The 21,393-nt window shown below is 35.8% G+C and overlaps 4 protein-coding genes across 4 annotated transcripts; 2 read left to right on the forward strand and 2 right to left on the reverse strand.

The window, feature by feature from the left end:
* Nucleotides 1-2,785: 2,785 nt before the first annotated feature.
* LOC138179376 (oxysterol-binding protein-related protein 2) lies at nt 2,786-13,571 on the reverse strand. The gene is made up of 9 exons (XM_069112089.1): nt 13,020-13,571; nt 10,925-11,123; nt 10,729-10,838; nt 9,850-10,008; nt 9,157-9,357; nt 8,794-8,983; nt 7,572-7,688; nt 5,662-5,879; nt 2,786-4,684 (listed from the first exon to the last, which is right to left on the reverse strand). The coding sequence occupies exons 1-9, from the start codon at nt 13,052-13,054 to the stop codon at nt 4,582-4,584; spliced, it is 1,332 nt and encodes a 443-aa protein (XP_068968190.1). The 5' UTR covers nt 13,055-13,571; the 3' UTR covers nt 2,786-4,581.
* LOC138179120 (uncharacterized) lies at nt 13,346-18,116 on the forward strand. Its single transcript, XM_069111571.1, has 4 exons — nt 13,346-13,387; nt 13,479-13,672; nt 16,792-17,016; nt 17,617-18,116. Exons 1-4 carry the CDS (start codon nt 13,346-13,348, stop codon nt 17,837-17,839), a joined length of 684 nt encoding a protein of 227 aa, XP_068967672.1. The 3' UTR covers nt 17,840-18,116.
* On the forward strand, nt 18,115-19,838 carry LOC138179379 (cilia- and flagella-associated protein 20). Its single transcript, XM_069112096.1, has 4 exons — nt 18,115-18,257; nt 18,442-18,633; nt 18,752-18,984; nt 19,108-19,838. The coding sequence occupies exons 1-4, from the start codon at nt 18,174-18,176 to the stop codon at nt 19,550-19,552; spliced, it is 954 nt and encodes a 317-aa protein (XP_068968197.1). The 5' UTR covers nt 18,115-18,173; the 3' UTR covers nt 19,553-19,838.
* Nucleotides 19,839-19,862: 24 nt separating this feature from the next.
* On the reverse strand, nt 19,863-21,258 carry Taf9 (TBP-associated factor 9). Its single transcript, XM_069112095.1, has 3 exons — nt 21,017-21,258; nt 20,432-20,881; nt 19,863-20,220 (listed from the first exon to the last, which is right to left on the reverse strand). Exons 1-3 carry the CDS (start codon nt 21,153-21,155, stop codon nt 20,078-20,080), a joined length of 732 nt encoding a protein of 243 aa, XP_068968196.1. The 5' UTR covers nt 21,156-21,258; the 3' UTR covers nt 19,863-20,077.
* Between the last annotated feature and the right edge of the window lie 135 nt (nt 21,259-21,393).

Genomic DNA, 21,393 nt, shown 5'->3' on the forward strand with positions numbered 1-21,393 from the left:
ATAACATGATTCATGAAAATATTTGAACAGTTACCGTAGAAAATGGTAAGAAATATAAAATTTTGTGGATAAATATATGTCTATGACATTGTAAATGACATAATAAAAGAAAATGACAATTTTTCTTTATAACATTTATTTCTAATATCTATTTATCTATGTACAGATACATACATTTGCCTATGCAACATAAATACAATTATATTCTACAGTCCGTGACCCCGATAGTGTAGCTCTTCTAAATATTATTGGCGCTCTTCAAATAGTATATTTATATTCTGCCGTTCTTATTATTAGTGTAATAATAACAATTCGCGTTCGTAGTCAATGGATCATACCGATCATCAGAAACGTTATACAGAAGCGTAAGAATGTTTGTTATTACGCAGAGATCAATTCCTATAAGTGTATGTATAATCCATGCGTAATACTGTTTTGTTTCGCAGTAATACTGTCGAGTACATTAATTAATGTCTATGTGCTGTGATGTAGAGAGACTATCTTATCGGTGTTTATCAATAACATCTTTCTTTCCTTCGTCTACGCGACAATAGTCGAACAATTGACTTTAGTTGAAAATGAACTCCATATATTCTAAATTATCATTACAAGTATCACATTTTTTTTTAACATATCATTAGCCAATAATCTATTAATTCATCTAATCTTGTTTCTACTTTATTTAGTACAGGCGAAAAATTAGAGTTGTTTAAATTATTATTAGGAATTATTAGGAAACGTAATATCAATGGCGTATGATTTTTTAAAATAATATGTAAATTATCACGCAACTAATTTCATAAAGAAACCGCTTTGTACAAAGATACGTATGCTCTGTCATATTCTAAAATGATATCATAATTCTTCAATATAAAATACGTATTTCAAATTATATATAAATATAAATAAATTACCCTGAAATGAAGAAACGTCTTAATATTAACTTCTATTGTATAAGACATATCCAGTAGCAATTAATTGATGTATAAAGTAGCCGGCCAACGATATAATATGTACAAACTACCTCATGTTCTACTTTCTCCAAGGTGTTGCAATCATCTCAATTTCATCCCTAAACAAAGGTGATTTATGAAATATGAAATCGATAAATAAAGTAAAAGCAATTGGTGGTTAGCTTGAAAGATTCTTGAAATACAATATACATACAGTTGTAATACACACGTACGTCTATCAATTATGGTATCACTTATGACAAATATTTCGTCAAAGTTGATCAGGATCCTCTATAAAGCAACACATTTGGATGATTTTATACAACAAACTCTAAGATTTGATGGATGTTAGCTTCTCAAAAGCGATGAACGTACTTTTAGCTCATACTGGCCTAAATGTCCACATAGTTTTGCGTAAACAAATCGTTAACAAACCGCGATTACAAACACGGCCGGACGACACTTACACGCTAACGATAAGCCGAGCTAAACCCTATGTATGCACCGGTGAAACTGGCAGAAAATGTGTGAATACGTACGACTATACGTTACACGTTCGAGAAAAAATTAGCATGTTGTATTAGCATGTTGTGTTGGCACCATTGAGTATCAAATAGCCTGATCTACGTTATTTTTAGATTTCGAATCAAACTATCTACGCTATTTGAAATAATTAAATTGCCATACGATCGTCATTGGTTAGTTGATCATACGCGCATAAAGGCTTTCATGGCTTTTAGCTGTCGTAAATGAGTCTACCATCGAAATTACGGAACCGAATCGGAAAATTTTGTAGACAATTTTTATTGTATATTTCTAACACTGTTCGAGGATTTTCACAAACGGTAAACAGTTATGGTTGAAGTAGTATAAAATAAAATTATAAAATAAAATAGCGTAAATCAAACTTTAGTCGTCAAAATGTAAGAAGTAACGGTGTTGGAAAAATTAGTTACATCGTTGACTTCATTCGCAAATACGTTCCAAGATAAGTTGCATATTTCTTACGGATGTCAAATGCAGATTTGAGAAATTTAAATTTTGACAATTTTTCTCGACCAATTTCCAGTAGTATTATCACGTGCTTCGAATCTAGCAGTAAAATTTTACAATAAATATCAAGAGACATCATTATGCAATTAATATACGCAGTGAACTCCATAGACACAAATTTCGACAGATAGTAACCTTGAAGAAATCCCTATACGTATGATCGACCATTACCATCGAGCGAAAGTCGCTTCTGAATGGAGTCGGATAATGTAAAAAATGCTAACGAACCGACCAAAGGTCTGAACAACACCAAATCAACTTACGAAGAAAGAATAACGATTAATATTAATTTATTGCTCGTTCGATGCGTGGTTACGAAGCTTCCCCGGAGACTTGAGCTAACTATTTTGAGCTAACTTGGTCGAGCGATCGCTCATTCCGCTAGAATTCACCGCCTCGCGCATAAAATCCTTCTAAATCATTAATATTTAGATACAAGTGTATAGTACAGTCGCTGTATGTACAGAAACCTACTAGTCAAAACTAACGTATCGAGAAGGATGGCGTCGGCTATGGGCCGTGCCGGGCTCTCGTTTCATTTAATTCTCTTTTTGTTATAAAAATAGTGTCAGAAGTGATCTTGTGTGCTACATGTAATCGTAAAAACGAATGTGTTTGCGTGAAAAAGATACAATCGCTGCGATCTCTCGATGGTTCTCCTGGAAGGAAATCGAACAGAAGTACCGTTTCTGTATATGTCCTGTGTGTGTGAGTTTATACGAAGTGCGACGATACAGCTTCAGGAATAATTCTGGGCGGAAATCCAACAATGTAGACAATTACCTTCATCCGATCGTTTATTATTAGTTAACATCGATACCAGAAATTACGTTAATTAAGGATAACACGAACAACGAATCAGCAAACGATCCTAGATTTTAGTTAAAAAGATTAGTGCAACGGTAATAATTTAAAAAAAAAAAAACAGTAATAAACGAATTATTCTAGAAACATTACTGTCATATCTCGTACATGTATTGTGTCTGTCTTTGTGTCATAAAAAATTTGCGGCTATTCGTTCACCACAATTTCGTTCTACAACGAACATCAACTAACGGATGGACGTCGTGTTGTTATCCTTGTGCCATGGGAACCACCTTAACCGCCCATGCGAAGCTTTTATAACCGTTTACCGGCCGCCACTACTCTCGCAAAGAACAGCCCGCATAATGATAATAAATTTATGTAACCCACTTTCCTGAACGAGGAAAAACAAAGATAGCATAAAGAAAATAACAATAATTCAATTTTCTGCAGCTTTGAAATGATAGACGAAACATTGTAACTGAAGAGAGTAGTTTCGTATGCTAAAACAGCGATCAGCAGAGATCGTGTCATCTGGTTCGTTTCTTCGTGTCGTAAATTCTGCTATGCCGCGTTCCTCGATGGCACTCGAACATAGAGCGCTAGAACACGTATTTGATTACCTAAAAAACACTATGCACGTACGACCTGCATACGGAATTGCTCTACGAGGCGTAAGCTTGCTCGTCCGGTTCGATCTATCCGACAGTAGATCGGACATTAGAGATTCACTGGTATTTTCTCTTCGTGGCGCAGCTCGAGTAACACTTTCTTTTGGATCGCGTCGAAAGAATCTGTGGAGGACGATCTCGTGCGAGTAGGAGAAAAAATACGCTAGCGGTCAAAAGTTTGGAAGTATCAGATGTTTAAAAATGTATCGAGACAGAGAAGATCGTTCTATTCGAGAGCATCGATCCAGTGATTGTCGAGTCTTCGATCGGTAATCATTTGTGTTACAATTTTTATTTTTTTGTTTTTTAGTAGAATAACGTATTTTAGCTGGCAGAAGATATTTGTAACACAATGGCATCGATATCTCGATTTATTGACGAAAATTACCGAAGGCTCTACAAAAGCCCTTTTACATTCCAATTTGCAATCAACACGAATTGGCGGAAGATTCGGTACAACTGATTGGAAAACCCATGGCAAATCTTTTCCCAGATTGGCAAAACGATGCCAGACTTTTGACCGACAGCGTAGATTTCCAAAGTACTGAGGTCGCGTTATCGAGATAAGCGTGTGCCTGTCGTGTAAAGCTGCGCGTTGTACAAAAGTTTCGCTCCTCGCAACCGGAGCATTTATTTGTCCTAGAAGTCTGGCGCGGTTCTATTCTCGTTGATCGATCGTACAACTGTCATCGTCTTAATGGAACACAATGGTACTTGTCGAGAGAAAAAGCTGCTCTTTACTCTTATTGCGCTTTATCCTTCCGAAACGTGTATTATCCACGTGCTCGACGACTATGTTTTCACAAGTGTGTTTGCGCGTCGTGCTTGCACCTTCTGTATGATTGACTCTCTCTTATTCGTAGATACATAAACACATACGATATCGATACAAGCGACGAGACTTCGGCTTCTTTAGATCGTTTGAGTACAACAAATCGACCAACGATACAAAATTCGAACGGTATCAAGGTTGAAGGGCAACCACCTTGATTTAAGTATACCGGCAATTTGTCTGAATATTCCTCGCCAGGACATGCGAGCGAACTTTTCCATTTTGCTACTCGTTAATTATTCCGCCCGGATGAGGGTTTCCACGTATATTAAAAGATATCTTCCATATTGCCGTAGCCACGGTCCCAATAGCCTCCGCGGTATAACCAGTCCATTTGGTTTGTGTATGGATTCATGCCCAATTGGAACCACCTGTGACATATCCGATAATCGATATTATCTTGAAAGAGCAAGATAGTATATATATCAATATTAGAATGGAGTGACTGATACTCGATAAAACAAAATTGAACGAGATTAAGCTTGACGAAGTGAAAGTTTTAGAATAATTTTGAAGGAAGCTGAGCGATTTTAGATGGCCTTCTAAAATTTAGAATTTCAAAGTTCGAAGGAAATATTGCGCGCATGACGGGACTTCGGCAGATATTTTTAACATAAAATAGATTCTCTGAGCATCGTCACACGGTTTACACTCACGAACAATTTCGAACATCCGTTCTAACTTTGCTTATCTATCTCACGTGACAATAATGTTACATAAACCTCCGTGTAAACGTACGAACGAATTGAAGATGTCTCACGATATAAGAATAATTGTAAAACAAGGAAATTCAATAAGCTAGAAACCATGAGAAGGTATTATGATAACTTTGAACGAACTGAAATATTTATTCTTATTGGGATTTTACTTTTTCATCGTGCCTAAATACACTAATCTAATAGAATGATTACATCAGATTGATCGATATTATATATTTTTCCTGGCTATAAAAGCACAAATTCTCTTCTCATATACAGATTCGATAATTATCGTAGCATGTCGTTACCAATTACCTGGCACAGCAAAGAAAAATCGTCTGTATATTATTCAGAAAACGACGATCCAATGTTTAAAACCAATATAAATATTCAAACGGTTTCTATGAATATTTAAACAACGTTATTATATGTATTCTCTAATTGTCTACTGAAATCAATTAAACAACGAAGCGACTCTGCTCCACCAAATAAGCAAGTGAGGAAATCAAAGGTGAAAAAGTGTTATGCAATATGTTTGATAAATTATTTGTATGACGTTATTTGTATGACGTTATGGGAAAGATCAAGTAGAAGATCGCGCGATCGATCGATTCTTCCAAGCAATACAATTATTTTTAATTATTTATTACCTGGGTGTCCAATCGTCTCCTTTCTTGTGTTTTCGAGATTTCCGTGTATCTCTTTGCTTCTCCTCGAGTCTCGTCTTCTCAGCCGCAGCTCCATCTTGATCGCCGTTCTCCAATTTCCTAATATCCGGCCTTAATCTCGAATCCGTCGGACATATAACTTTTTCTATTTCCGGTGTCAGTTCGTTTAACGACATTGCAAACGTTGTAAACTGGTAATACTGGAAATCGATCCGACAAATGTTTTAAACGTCGCGCTAATACGGTGACTCGCGAAAGTATTTAATTATACTTACCACGAAATTTTCCTATGGATATATTATGTGCATTATAAATTTATATGCATTATGAACTTTCTAAAATTTCGTCAGCTCTGTGACGAAACACGACTGCCGTGATTACCAGGTATGTAAATACGAAACCGGAATTTTTGTATAGAAAATACACGTTTATTGTATGAAAATGATCAAAAATATTTTATTCGAAGTATTGCCCATCGCTAGCTATACATTTTTCCCACCTGTCTGCCAATTGGTGGATGCCACGTTAAAAAAACTGTCGCTCTTTTGAGGCAAACCAGTCATCGAGTCATTTTCGTACATTTTCGTAAGAAGCGAAGTGCTGGTCAGAAAGTGCGTGTCCCATCGATGCAAATAAACAGTAATCGGACGGAGCCAAGTCTGGTGAGTAAGCCGCGTGCGAAAGTATTTCCCAACTGAACGCTTCGATCGTTTCCTTGGCCGGTTTTGCTGTACGTGATGGTGCATTATCACGAAGCAAAATTAGTTTGTGTTGCCTTTTTTGATATTCTGGTCGTTTTTCACGCAAAGCTCGATTCAAATCGATCGTTTGTTGTCGGTAGCGCTCGGTATTAACGGTTTCGCCAGGTTTTAACAGCTCGGTGGTCTTTTTCGGTGGTCTTCCACGTTCTTCGTTCCTCGCGTCAAAATTGCCACTTCTGAATTTTTTAAACCACTCAAAGCACTGTGATTTACCAAGAGCATGCTCACCGTAAGCTTCGACAAGCATTCCATGCGATTCTGCAGCAGTTTTCTTCGAATGGTAACAGAAAATCAATGCTGTCCGCAAATCGTAGTTTGCAGGCACAAAATTTGACATGTTCAACGCTATTGCAAACTATGCTGTTGTATGAAACTTGTATTGTTCTGAGTCGAAAATGTTTGTGAGATGTCAGCAAAGACTTTTGGCATCGATGACGCAGTTTAGTGATAACTACATTATCAGCTAGGGCCATCTATAGACAAATTCCGGTTTCATACTTACAGACCTGATATAATAGTATTTGAAACCGATTGGAAAATCTATATGGAATTTACAAGATATTAATTGCAAACGTACAATTAGTAAAAAAATTAGCGTACTTATACACGAACAGTAGTCTTAAACGTATAATTAAAGCTAACAATGGTCTCGTTATACGTAGCTTATTAATACAGTGAATAATCGACTGTTCAAGTGGTTTGATAATTTTTGTAAAGTGTATGCTTTCGAAACACCTTGCAACTTGTTGTATGGTATATCCATTTTCAGATTCGTTTCAAATTTCACGAATACAATTACGATAGTCGTCTCTCGTTACAGTGCAAACGAAATTTCAAAACATCTCTAGAAGCGTCCGAAATACTTTCGTGAGCCACGGGGCATCGAAGGAAATAAGTTTAGTAAAATGATTAAATGGAATACAACTGCGGATATTTATGCAAATTCATATTTTTCTGAATATAATTAAAAGCAGAGATTCGTCACGTCTATTAAATATCGTAGTATTCTACTTTGGATATTTTATACATTTTTGCGTATTATATGCGTCCTGTGAATTTTTCTGCCTTCAAATTTCTCACAAATGCATAAAACACCCGCAATCTAATAATAATGAACAACGTTTTATTTACATCTGCGCTATTAGTTGGCCTCGGCGAAGCTTCCCAAAGAGTAATCGATCCAGGAATATCTTCGATCGTTGGAATATCGTCTCCGTCTATACTTGCTGATGGATCGTCGATCGCATCCTTAAATGACCGTGAAAATTATTTGAAAAAAATGTGTCGAAATATTCCAGTGAAACATACTAAATCAGAATAAGTTAAAACGAGATAGAGCGAACGCTTAGACAGCAATATTTTATTAGAATCAAATATCGTAGAAATATTTCATTAGAACTAATCTTAATACGATATTTTATAAATTTTGAATGTTCTAATTATTATCAACTTTTAACCGCAAGATTTCTTCGAAGAATGACACGATATAATTACTATTCGTAAATTACGTGAAACATTTGCTAATCCTTTCACGGTGAGATTTTTTTTTTTTTATGAAGAGAACTTGTTGAAGTTGTTGAATATTCAAAGCTTTAATGAATGAAGGTACGTATAAATAGGAGTAACATATGATGATCTATATATAACTCGCTTTTAAAACAGTCACTTGAAAGTTAAGAGCATAAAACCGATGAATGGAAAGCAAAATTTTTGCCGCAAATCTATAGTATAACGTAACCAATGAAATTATATTCATAAAAATATGAATACTTCACCATACACGTGTGTTTTATCTTTGGATCGTAATTATCTCAAATTTTAGTGAAATTTCCCAGAAAACATGAATACTTCACTATACACGTGTGTTTTATCTTTTGATCGCAATTATCTCGAATTTTAGAGAAATTTCGCAGAAAGAGGAAAGATCGTTTCTATCCCTCGATCATACGTTTCAAGTTGATTTCGCGTTATATCTAAAGCATCAAGGTTACTCGTACACGTTTGACATTTATCTTAAAAAGGTAAATCTCCTTTCAAATATTGGAATTAAAATTTCTAATAAATAAACAAGATACCAAGAGACTACAATACTTGCTCATAAACACTCGAACATTCATAGCAGGCAATTCATAAGTTCAAGATCTTGTGCATCTTTCCCTACATTTATTCCACTTTCACAAAAACAGAAATACACTTATATCGTATTTCCATTGAGTAGTTCAATTAATATGTAAAACTCATAGTAAAAGAGGATACTAAAAGAAATAAGAAACATACTATTCATCTCTCTCTTTGAAAAAGAATTCAATTCTGACAAATTTCTATCAAATTCCTCGATTAATATCCCAAATACCTGGTGAGACGGTTTGAACGCTCCGACCTTGAGGCTGTGCAGTTTCGCGAGGACCTTCTTATGGCCAGGACTGCCCTGGGGACTCTTTGCCTCGCGTTTCACCTTCTCCAACGCTTCTTCGTACAACGCAGGGTCGCACACCATCATCCTCTCCGTCCATTTTCCATAAAGAAATAGCAGTTTCCTTTTTCTAAACGGTAGACAAACGAGAATTAAGTGCAAACCAACATTTACGAATAGAAAATAACGAAACTGTTGTCGATCGAAACGCGTGTACGATTTATCAGCATGCAGCTCGATTTGCTACAGAGAATCGCTGTTACGTTTGCGAATTCAAATGATGATAAACTGTTACCAGCTTACTCTTGATCCGTTACGAAGCCTTCGACTCGGTGAAGGTCCTTGGCATTGCAACTGGCGCTTTTGAAACACAGAGTCGCCTTCAAGTTCGCTCCGCCGCTTTGTTTGATCTCCAAGGAACCGAGCTGTTCCATCCATAATTGGCCTACCAGCACGTTGTGCAGTATGCAATTGATATTTTGCCAAGTATACGCTTCCTTCCATCTGGATTCGTACAAAGTGCTTCTTTTAACGTTAGAACGCCACATACAGTCGGCTTGGCCGTCTTTATTTACCGGGTTTTTGTTATTTTGGTGCCTTTAGTCTTAGACCTTTGTTTATTTGTTTCTTTGAAACTGGTTGTACAGAGCTTCTAGTACAACGAGAACGATGATAAGAAACCGTAATGGAAATCTATATATTTTTATTATTTCCACGAAAGAATATACCTACGTATTTGTATATCGCTGTATGTACGTGGTCACTTTTACAAATTACTCGAATGTGCGGCCAAATTTTGTTACTGTTCGAGGACATTCGAAAGTAATTCTATTGGGTTGGCAACTAAGTGATTGCGGATTTTGTCAATACCACCTAATGACAAATTTTGTCAATACCACTTAATGACAAATTTTGTCAATACCACCTAATGACAAAATCCGCAATCACTTAGTTGCCAACCCAATATACGTAACAATAAATGAATCGGCTACTTACTTAGGAAGCTCGACGGTGACAATACCCTTTGGATGTACTTGGATAGATGTGCCCCAGAACTTCAATTTCGGGTGTATAGTGCCGTGGAATGTGAATTCTTCGCTGTCCGCGTGGAACGCGGATACCGGTGGATGATGCGACACTTGTTCGCAGACTATTCTAAATAAAGACACAGAGTAAACATGCGTGAACGAGTTCCTACATTTTCTCGATAATCTAACAAATTTGTAGATTGCGCTGTTTCCATGCTTAATGGCAAATAGACTTTAATTCTTTGGAGTTGTTTAATCGTTTCTAGGATATTCTGGAAGAATAATCTCCCAGATGCTTCATTGGAATATAATCGCAATACGAAATGTATTAGGTTGTCCGAAAAGTTTCTTTCGTTCTGTAAGACGATAATAGACGAACAACAATTTCCGTTTAATATTATTTTATTGAATTAGGTATGATCTATTTCTTTATATTTCTATTATTATGTTCGTGCATAATTCAATAAACTAATATAAAACGAAAAACATGGTACGTCTATTATTTCCTTATAAAACGAAAGAAATTTTTCGGACAACCTAGCATTCCGATAGAATAATTCAATATTAAAATTTCATTCTGAATTGACTACTTGTTATCTACTCAACGAGAAGAATAGGGAATATCATCGATCGAGAAATTTCCAAACTATTAAATTTAATCTTCGGTATAGCAATTTAATTAAAATTCATCGAGATATTATCATTTGATAAATTCATCAAATCACAAGCCGATACTCGAATAATGCTTGTCAGAGACCGCCCTAATAATTGAATACTTAATTAACTACAACGCAGAAGCTAAACTAAACTGAAATGTTTTTGATAACTTGGACGGTCGGCTACTTACCGGAAGTCCTCGCGCTCCAACTCGTACGTTTCACCGAGTATCGGATTGAAGGGTTTGCCAAGTCTTTCCCAGTTCGAAGCCAAAGCACTTACAGCGAATGCAGCGACGTACTACGACACAGAGAATATTTTTTACGCTTAACGAAAAAGATTCTCCTTCGAACAACTTCCGCAACCTAATAAAAACTTCCATTTACCTGCAACCTTCCAATTGGAGTTTCTTCTTGAGCCGCTAGCTTAAGCAATTTCGCGTATTCCATGTACTCTGCGACACGTTGGAGGAAGGAAAGTGGTTCGTTAAAAATGACCGGCATGGTGATCTTGCTGAGGTCTTTGCCCAGTGATATCACCGAGCATAAATTCACTTCCGAATGGCCCGGAACTGGTAACGTTGTTCTTAAAAGAAAGCAATTATTATAAAATTTCATGAAAAATTTCCACTCGATAAAATTTGTACGATATCCAAAGATCTACAATAATACCGATGTTTGAAACCTTATATACGGTGATCTATAAAAATCTTCGTATATTCTATAAAAAGACTATTCTTTTAAATGAAAATGTAAAACGAAATTAAAATTAAAATTAAAACTGAAATAAAATTAGAAATATCCTTTATTATTGATGTAATATTACTTATGCACGTAAAAGAATGTGCTACGATATTTCACTGCCAACTTAGTATTAATTAGCGCGTACTGTGCTCAGTAAGAAGGCTAGAAACTGTTTTATTATTACTGAACTGCGTGTATTTATACAGACTCGTATCATATTTGTGAACGTAATTAAAGAAATGAGATATAAACAAAGCTTGTTTCGCCTACTAAATATTACGATCGGCGTTCTACTTTGGATATTTCTATTTATTTCTTCATCCTCGAATTTTTTATAAACGAATAAAAATCCACAGTCTGATTGTTACTTTATACGTTAGGAGAATAAATATGTTATCGTACAATGTGAAGAGATATCAATTTGGTCAACTCCATCCATTATTTGATTTCTAAAAAGTTGAACACCAATTACACCAATTAATTAATTAGTAGTATAATAATGAATGTTTTTCCAGCGTGAAATGAGAGAGACTCGGGCAAATCGTTAAACAGTATTATACGTTACATATTTTAAATGTTGTCATACATATTGCGATACGTGTTTTATTTTCTGAATTTTTCGTTTGTTTATTATATCGTCAAGATGTGAAGAATTTTTCAAGAAATAAAATTCGTTATTTTAATTTCCGAACAGCTCACGTATATTTTATTTAAACAAAGAATAGTCCGTTTATAATACGCATAGAAATTTTGACGACTGATTGGCACAATCGAAACACAGATTTATATTTTAGACGTAAACCTATAGATCACAAAATAGGAAATATTTGTCTTAATCGATCTTGTTAATAAGCAGCGTAAAGCATGCATGTGAGAGCAGTGCGCAAAATATAATCGATTGTCCTATAAACGAGTTGCTTTAGCAACAATAATATTTAATCGGAATCAATAAATCGGCCAGAATCTGGTCAAGTACGGTCGTCAATTACGTCATTTAAAACACGAGCAACACGCTTATGCAACTTACAGTCGATGTTCGTGCAAAGAATTTCCGAACTTTCTTACGAAACATTTAACCTATCTGCACAATTATCTCAATAATTATCTATCGAGCCTCGTAAGAGCTGTATAGGATCTTTAAAAATTTTGCAAAACCATAACAAGTCCGTTATTATTGATTTTCTGATTTTCATGTTGCTCGATGATTCGAAGCATGTTATTACCTAACCATTGCATAATTGAAAAGATACAACCAGTTAAACCGAAAGATATAAATCTTTCAAAAATATAGTAGTACGTTCACGACATCTTTTGGAACTGATACTATAGAAATCGATATTTTTTGGTGAATATCTAATTTCAAAATTAAGTAGAACCAAATGAATTAAATTAAAAAGCCAGCAATATAATATCACCGACAACGATATTGGTAATATCGTCAACGTGACGATACAATTCGACACGCTTCTGAAGTTATTTGAAAACTGATTCCTCATAGAGAAATAAGAAATGTAACTCATCGCGTTTTTCCTCTACGATCTTCGCACACTGTCCCAATTTGCACGAGTCATATGCCAATATCGAGCAACAGTCGCGAGGATCGCTTGACGAAATCGTCGTAGCTGCTGTTCCGGTACTTCGTCGGGAAACAGAGAGCGGCTTCGTGGCCGGCTGAGCTCTGATTCTCGCAGCAAGTATTCTTTAGGAAAAGCCTCGAAGCGACCAAGCGATCACGCACCTGTACGGTCTCTGTGTTATTTCGTTGGCCATCATATACGAGCTTATCGCGATTATCGAGCGTGGGCAACCGTGTTCCTCGAAACCGTGGCCTCGAAGCGGCTCGTCCCGTCTCTCGGTCCACCGTCTCTAAACGACGACGTCACGGCGACCAACGACATCCAGATAGGGATCAAAGATTCGTAAATCGCGTGGCTACACGACGCACAGCCGAATTTCTTTTTCTTCTTCTTCTGCTACGGTAACCCTTTCACACGTACAAGAAGTACATTCACACGTACATTACACGGTTACGCGACGGTATGCAAAGAACCAACACGAATGAAGATGGGTGCACGAAGACGACCCTTCGCGTTCTCCAAAGATGCAGTAGCCGGCTATCGCCGTAACATCGTCAACTCGGATGCTAAGAACACGATTTAGAAGAGATTCGTTGGAAAAAGTAAGGTCAGTTTGAAAGGGATCACTGGATTGCTTGACATGTGATCACGACGATATAGCGCGCCTGTTTGCTTGCGAATCACGGAACTCGCGATCAGCTGTACACCCGGAGACTGCACACGTTGAGCATGCGGGCGTGACGAGGGCTCCGGCGCACCCTCTTCACCCTCGCCGCGTCCTACTCGCACCCTTCCGGGCTACACGCTTCGCGCGGCATACCCGTCTCACTCGTGTCGCGCTCGTTACTCTCCAGAAAATATCAATAAGTTGGAGCATGGTTATTGTGGCTCGTACAACGTTCTGTTCCGTTGGACGGGGACGTCGTATTCGCTGTGGCGACCCGGCAAGAATGTGCGCAGGCGGACGCGGGAGAAGCTTGTACAGAGATTTGAATTTCAGACGCGGCGGTCTTTTTTGTCAAAGACCAGTTCTGTTCGAATTAATATAACGTTATTTAACATGCAATTATTCCTCATCAAAGCTGTATCATTAAATTCTAAACGCTTCTAGATCGTTCTAGGTTCTAACGTTATTTAAAAGATATTGAGCTCGAATGGTCTGATTTGAAACTTCATTAGGAATGAAATCGTGCAATTTTTTCGTTGCACTTAATTCCTCCATGTTGAATTACCCAGACAATTATGAATTTTTATATATACTCGTTATTATTATTAATATACATAGTTCTTAGACAATTCAACGAGTTCGATGACCATAGTCATAATCTAATCGCACTAATACAGAACCAAATACAGCTTCACGAGCAGAAGATACTAAATTTATTAAACGAACTCAATAATTAAATAGAACACTCTGAAACCAAAGTAATAAAAATTGTAATTGAACAATTTCCTTTTTCAAAGCTAAACCCCTTCCATAAATGTCACAAGTACTTATATTAGGCTTCCTGAGTGACCCTACGTTGGCACGACAACAGTTAAGTGGGCAACAATTTATTTTTAACGCAATTTCTAGCACGCTGACTATCACCGGAGCAATTATACCGGGTTAAAGAAATTCTGTTTAGCTAACGCGTTCTAACGAGATGATAGCTGAGTAGACGAAAGGGCAAAAGTTCGTCGCTGACCCGTGTGTTTGCGACTACCGTTTATCGATTGCAGTACACGATTACTTAGCCGATACGAAACCGTGCACGGTTTAATCGATGCGGTAACGAAGTTGTTGGCGACATGTCTGCGTAATTGTAATCGAATTTTCATAGCTCCTAAGAGCGGTGCGCAATATGCCATCGCACAGAAACGAGAAACCAACCCCTCGAGGACTCGATAGCGCTTCGATAAATATCCTTCGTGCTCTGCGTCTATTTCCCGAGACAATAGCACGCGATGAAGCTCTTACCGCAGTTTCAATGGACTATGTATGATGCACGTTAATTAAAATTCTTGTCTGTTTTCAGGATATGGCGGCGACTGCCTATTGGTGATTCAGAAATTTGATTCTATACGCAGGCTGAAAATTGTGATATAATCGAGAAACGAACTTGTTAACACGATGGCTGTCACGGTGATTATACCCACGTTATTAAACTTTTTCGAACGATTAAAATAAGATAAATCTCACGGATTAAGAAATTCCCGACAATGTGAATGATTTTGATTGAAGATCACAAAAAGGTTAATAACTTTTGTTAAATTTTCTTATCTTAAGTATATGATAAACTATATTTTTTTAATAAAAATTATATGTACTTTCCTCGTTAGTGAAGTATGATGCAGAAAAAAACAGTAAAGAAATTTTTATAAATATTCTTCACATTCGTAAATACGCATTGTCATCGCAACACGCGTTTAATTTAATTATATGCATAACTCGAAACGCAATTATGTAAATTCCTTGCCGCTGTCGTTTCATTCTGCGAGTAAAAAGTGTAATCGCTTAAAAATTACAAAAATTGATAAATTAAATATACATTACTGTATCGTCATTTTGTTATTCTCATTATGTATTATTTAATGCCTATAATTATGTATATTTCACTATCGTAAACGAAAAAGTTTTCTAATTCTTTATGATACATTCAAGAGATCTTCTTTCCTCCCTCTTGTACTTACATCTTATCAGAAATTGTGTATTTTACATATTTTTCAACATCGTAACAAACTTTTCTTACAAAAGTTTCTTTATGTATTCGCTGAAGCATGCATCCCTATTAAAGTAAAATGACATTTATCCTTTCATTGTTATTTTATAAAAATAAATTTCTCAGTTCTTTGTAAATATAAATAAATATTAAGAAATCAATTTAAAGTTGAATGTAGATTATACATATGCAAATAAAGGAATCATATCAAGTTGCTGCATAAGTAACTTCTTATTGAATGCGAAATCAGATTCTTATTGTCTCTGTAGTAGGTACTTGCCTCAAATACAATGTCATCATGGAAAAGTATAATAAACATAATTCAATTAATCCTGTGCTTGATAATGTTCGTCTCAAGGATCGCGTAATTACATACATAAAGTAATAGGAAATATGGATCACTTGTGTGTACCACTCTACAGATTCGTGCTAAACAGCAAATTCAGTACAACTGCGACAATAGTGTGTTACATAATATAAATACAAGAAACAGGAACTTGCACACCTGCCATTTCCATTGCCAAAAAGATTTAATTTAATTCTCTAAACAGGTATCTTCACGAACTATCGTGCAGCGTACAAATGGAACGCGAGTCATAGATCGTTCGTGAGCTTCGTCGCGGCGTAACTTTATCTGGCTCGCAAATTCCTGAGATTACCGCATAATCTTCTCGCAGCCGGCTAATTGGAATGGATTAATGGTTCTGTGTGGGAAGTTTGGTGGTCCGACGTGTACACAGGCAAACGCATTGGAATAAGAATGAACCGAATCTCTATTGATTCACCTGGAAACCAAATCGATATCCGTACGAGGCACAGGGGCTCACTTCGTTGCAGATCGGCCAACTTTCGTCGGATCAACGGAGAGACCAGTCAGACTCGCCGAATCGACCATCGAAAAATTCTCCAGTTCGAGTTGTGCGTTTATGGCGATCATCACGTTCCCTTCTTTCGACCATTTAATTTCAAATTTTAGCTTTATCCTGCGTGAGTAATCGTTTTCTGTGATATTTCCGTTCGATAAAGTACACTTGAAGAAACAATTAAATATATTAATTATTCTAAACACTTTGGAAAATCATTGACTTGTGCAATTGTTTATACTGTTTTTATGAATTTTTCGACCATTGAATTGAAATCGGAAAATGAGAATTGGTTGGGTTTCATTCATAAATGATTCATAGGTAAATGATTTATAAAAAAAAGTCGATATTTTTGTGTGAATTCGTAGTTTATGTATCACGATGACTAGTCAGGAAGGAGAGAAAATTGTGGATACGGAAAATGACCTGGATCGTGATAAAGAAGAGCTTACGACCGAAACGAAGGAAGATATTTCTACAGCGAAACCACGTGCTAGGAGATATCTCACGAAACATATGAAATTATATCCGGAATTGTACAGAAGCGATGTCTCGATACATCCAAGTTATACTACTCTTAAAAATCTACCTTAGTAAGGATTATTTCATTCGTGAAAATAAATATCATTATTTTTACTAGATTATACTTTGACTTGAAATTAAATTGGATAATTTTTTAATAATTTCTTCTGTCCTTTGGCAAAACTTTATATATTACATTCAGTACAGAATAGTTTCAAAAATATTAAAGGCAAATTTAGTTTTCTTACTTTGCTGTTATGATACTTCGATATAAATTTTTACCTTATCTTTATATCTTCAACGATTCAACGTAGGTAGCATCCTATTTCAAGACTGAAATGCTCTTCTTACTCTTTAATATCCTTTCATCCTAGATATTCTTAATTTTATTGATAATATTTGTTAATCTCGTTGTTTACTTATTTTTCTAAATATTTCCTGTTAAAACGCGTATCAAACATTTAACGATTATGGCCGTAATTATCGTTGAACATCCAGCAACTAAATTTTAGATAATTAAGACGGCACGACGCTAATAGCAGTGAATGTGTCAATATCGTAAATATTCAGAGAATATTACATTATAAAATAGTTAAAAACATTTTAATATCTCCTCAATATTTCAATATTTAAAAAGTCGTTTTTCGACAAAATGTTTAATCTGTTAAAAGTTACGTGGTCTGCCGACGACGTGTACAGAGGACCAAGAAGCAGATCAAGCGTCAGCTGAACCGCGATATCATGCACTTTGCGATGATGCAGTTGTTCGCCATCGATAGCGTCAGGATCGACCGTGTATTCAGCGTCGGGATGCCACCGAAGACATTGATTGTCCCCGATTTGCTAACCGTGAACGAAAGACGTCACATCAACGAGCTTCTTCGTGACACATAACGAAACAGCATCTCATTGTGCTCCCAACTTTCATTGTGTACGATATGTATCGACATGTGCGATCGAATAAAATTTGCATTGATACATTGAATAAAGTGGGCGAGTCTATTTTCTTCCTTTAACAAAAAGGTAAACAGACTCTCGAAGCTTTCACGCGAAATCAGAAGAGAAAACAAATTCGATTCGACAAGGAGAGAAACAAAGAAATTCTCTTACTTTACGTGTAATAAATGGTTAAACGTGACGTTTTCTCAGGATAATGATAACATGAAAATATTATAATACTTTTTCCTTTTGATTATTTTTATTAATTCGATGAGAGCAGAAACGTAGGATGTTTCGTAACAAGTATCAGCATGGACTTATGTCCGTTTTGTACAGCTGCGGCTCACGTCCGCTAGAGTTATGGGATATGCACGTAAGTTCATCAATATAAAGAAAACATAAGGAGAGATAACTCTATTTTATGAAATTAATAAAAATAGTTTCACTGTCAGATTTATCCCCATTAAATTTCTCCAAATATTGTATCTGTTCAAGTTAGTAAAATAAATTCCATTGCAATTAATCTGTTTGCTCCGAGTATCAATCGTCTCGAACAGGTGAAAAATGGATACATTCGAAGAGTAACAGACAACGAAGTGAAATCTCTAGCTCTGGAAATAGCCGGAACCAACGTCACAACAACGTACATCTTCTGCCCATGTGATCCCAAAAAAGTCCTTGGCATTAAACTTCCGTTTCTCATCATGATTATCAAGAACATGAAGAAGTACTTCACGTTCGAAATAACAGTAAATGTCTCACGGGGAAAGCTCTTTACTGATTATATTTTTTTCAATAGCAGCAATAGCATTTCGTAAAACTACAATGAATGTAGAAAAGAAGTATATTTTATTTTTGATTCGATAGATACTCGACGACAAGAATATGCACAGAAGGTTTCGCATGAGTAATTTTCAAAGCACCACGCGAGTTCGACCATTCTGCACGTCGATGCCGATCGGCCTATCCGGTGGTTGGAATCAAATTCAATTTAATCTCGCGGACTTCACGCGGAGAGCGTACGGGACAAATTATGTCGAAACTACACGCATACAGATCCACGCAAACTGCAGGGTTCGACGTATCTATTTTGCGGACAGGTAGGAAATTGATCTGTTTTTTGCAATATTGGTATGAAACGCATGAAATTAACAGCTACCTTTTTTAAAGAAACTTTTCTTGCATCAGATTTATAAAATGATAAAATACGTTTTACCAAACAGACTTTATTCGGAAGATGAATTACCCGAAGATTTTAAACTCTTCAAGCCACTTCAGCGAGTGAAATGCGTGCGGGAAAAGGATGTGGCGAAAGAAAAAAGAGAAGAACCGGAAAAGATTGAAACCGAAGAACCACCACCTTTCGAAGCGGGTGAAGTACCAGAAGAAGCAGAAGAAGAGCCTGAAGAAGAGCCAACGGAAGATGAATTGGCCGAAGAAGAGATTGCCCCTGTAGAAGACGTGCGAAGGACAGATGAAATGGGGGAAGAGGATGAGGAAGAAGAAGACGAGGATGAAGTAGAACCTGCAGATGTAGGTGATTACGAAGACGAAGACGAAGGTGACGAACCTGTACCTGCTCCGACAACTCCTGGGTATGTCACAGAAGACGAAACTGATGTAGAACAAGATGAAGGCGATGAAGATGAAGAATACGGAGTTCCATAGTGACCAGCCGTCGACTTTGTGTAAATACGATGAATAAGATGTGTATATTTGCGAGGCTTAAAATAACATTCAAATAAATTATCTTCTAAATAAGTTGGAATTTGAGAAATTCTATTAATTTATTTAGACAATTATCCCACTTTTCTCTTTATTATCTTTTATTGTTCCATGGAAATATTTTACAATACTGAACAAAAAATATCTTCATTATTCTTTTAATTTCTGTTTGGAAAATGTTTAGGAGAAATATAATATACAAAATATGATGATTTATAATAAATATTGGGAAGTATTATTATAAATATGCAAGTAGAATATGAATTTGTTGATGTCACTATGTACACATTTATACAATGTCCTCCAATAAAAAATATACAGTTTCATTGGAATTCTTATACAAATTTCAAAAAGATAAAATTTAATCTAAGCATTATGTGAAATGATAAAACGATTTTGATAGTATATACATTGATTCAAATGATAAAAATAGAAAATATAAAATAATTTATCCGGCGCCCCTTATTACTATGATACGTCATAATCATCTTCTCTTTTTCTTTTCATAGAATCATCAATCTCTACTTTGATAGGCGGCATTGTTTGTCCTGAAGAAATCTGTATTTTTGGCTTGGCTACTTGTGCCTTTACGGTAGCCCCTCCAGTTGTGGCTATAAATTTAAACAATTAATATAAATAAAACATGAAAAATATAGTAGCAAATATTATTATTATATGCATAATTTTGTATCTTACGTATTAATGAAATTTGGATAGAGGGAATAGATGTTTGGGAATGCAAGGTCCGGAAGGGATCTGTGATACGATATAATTAACAAATTAGTTCCTGTTATATATTCATTACTTTCCTGTATCATTTACCTGTTGAAAATTTCAGGACAGGTTTTGGCATTGAAATGCTTTGAGTCCTGGCAACTGTTGCAAGTGTCCCCGGCCTTTTAACTATGGAGAGGCCAGATTTACTACTTTCTACTTTGTTCTTAGACTGGCCACTTTGGATGTTATTTCCAACCAAAGAATGCAATGGTTTGCCAACTACTTTCTTCGTTGAATTCTTAAGTTTATAATTTGTTGCATTCAGGCAAAATCTGTCAGGTGGTAATCTTAAACCACTGTTTGATTTGACAAATGGCAGTGGTATATTGTTTTTTGCCCGAGCAACATCTAATAAAACTTCTCTTGGTGGTGGATTTGTAAACGTACGTTCCAATTGCATCTTAACTGCTAATCTAACGTCATCCAAATCGATAAACTTTTTTTTAGCATGATTTGCGTAAATTCTACTGTCATCTAATATGCAAGTAACATAACCTGCGGAATTTAAACCAAAAATAACTCTATAACTTACTTCCAAATGTAAAATAATAAATGCAAAATCATGCACGATTATATACTTCATTGCATCTACATTACTTTAAATAAATTGTGAATATAATAAATACTTACGATACGTAAATTCGAGCAATTGATTTATAACCTTCGAATCGTAATCTGTAATTCCCATGTCTTTCATAATTGACATTATAACTTGGGCATCTTTTGGAATATGTTTTACGTGACTCATAGTTTTCGCTTTTTCCGCCATTTTAAGAAATATTTCTTTTATAATCGTACTTTCTACAAGAATTCCGCGTCACGACTGTATGTATCTTCAGTTAACTTTTCAAGTCAAAGTTCGACTAAACATTATGAAGTACACGCCAATATAATGCAGTGCTACCTTTTATAAAGTTCAAACTTTACAAGATCAGAAATTTATTATTTTCAAATTTCGTAATTAATAATAATTATTCATTGTTGTAATCATTTTTACTATTAAATAT

This window comes from Bombus flavifrons, chromosome 4, assembly GCF_040668555.2.
Source record: "Bombus flavifrons isolate JBK064 chromosome 4, iyBomFlav1_principal, whole genome shotgun sequence".
Taxonomy (NCBI): domain Eukaryota; kingdom Metazoa; phylum Arthropoda; class Insecta; order Hymenoptera; family Apidae; genus Bombus; species Bombus flavifrons.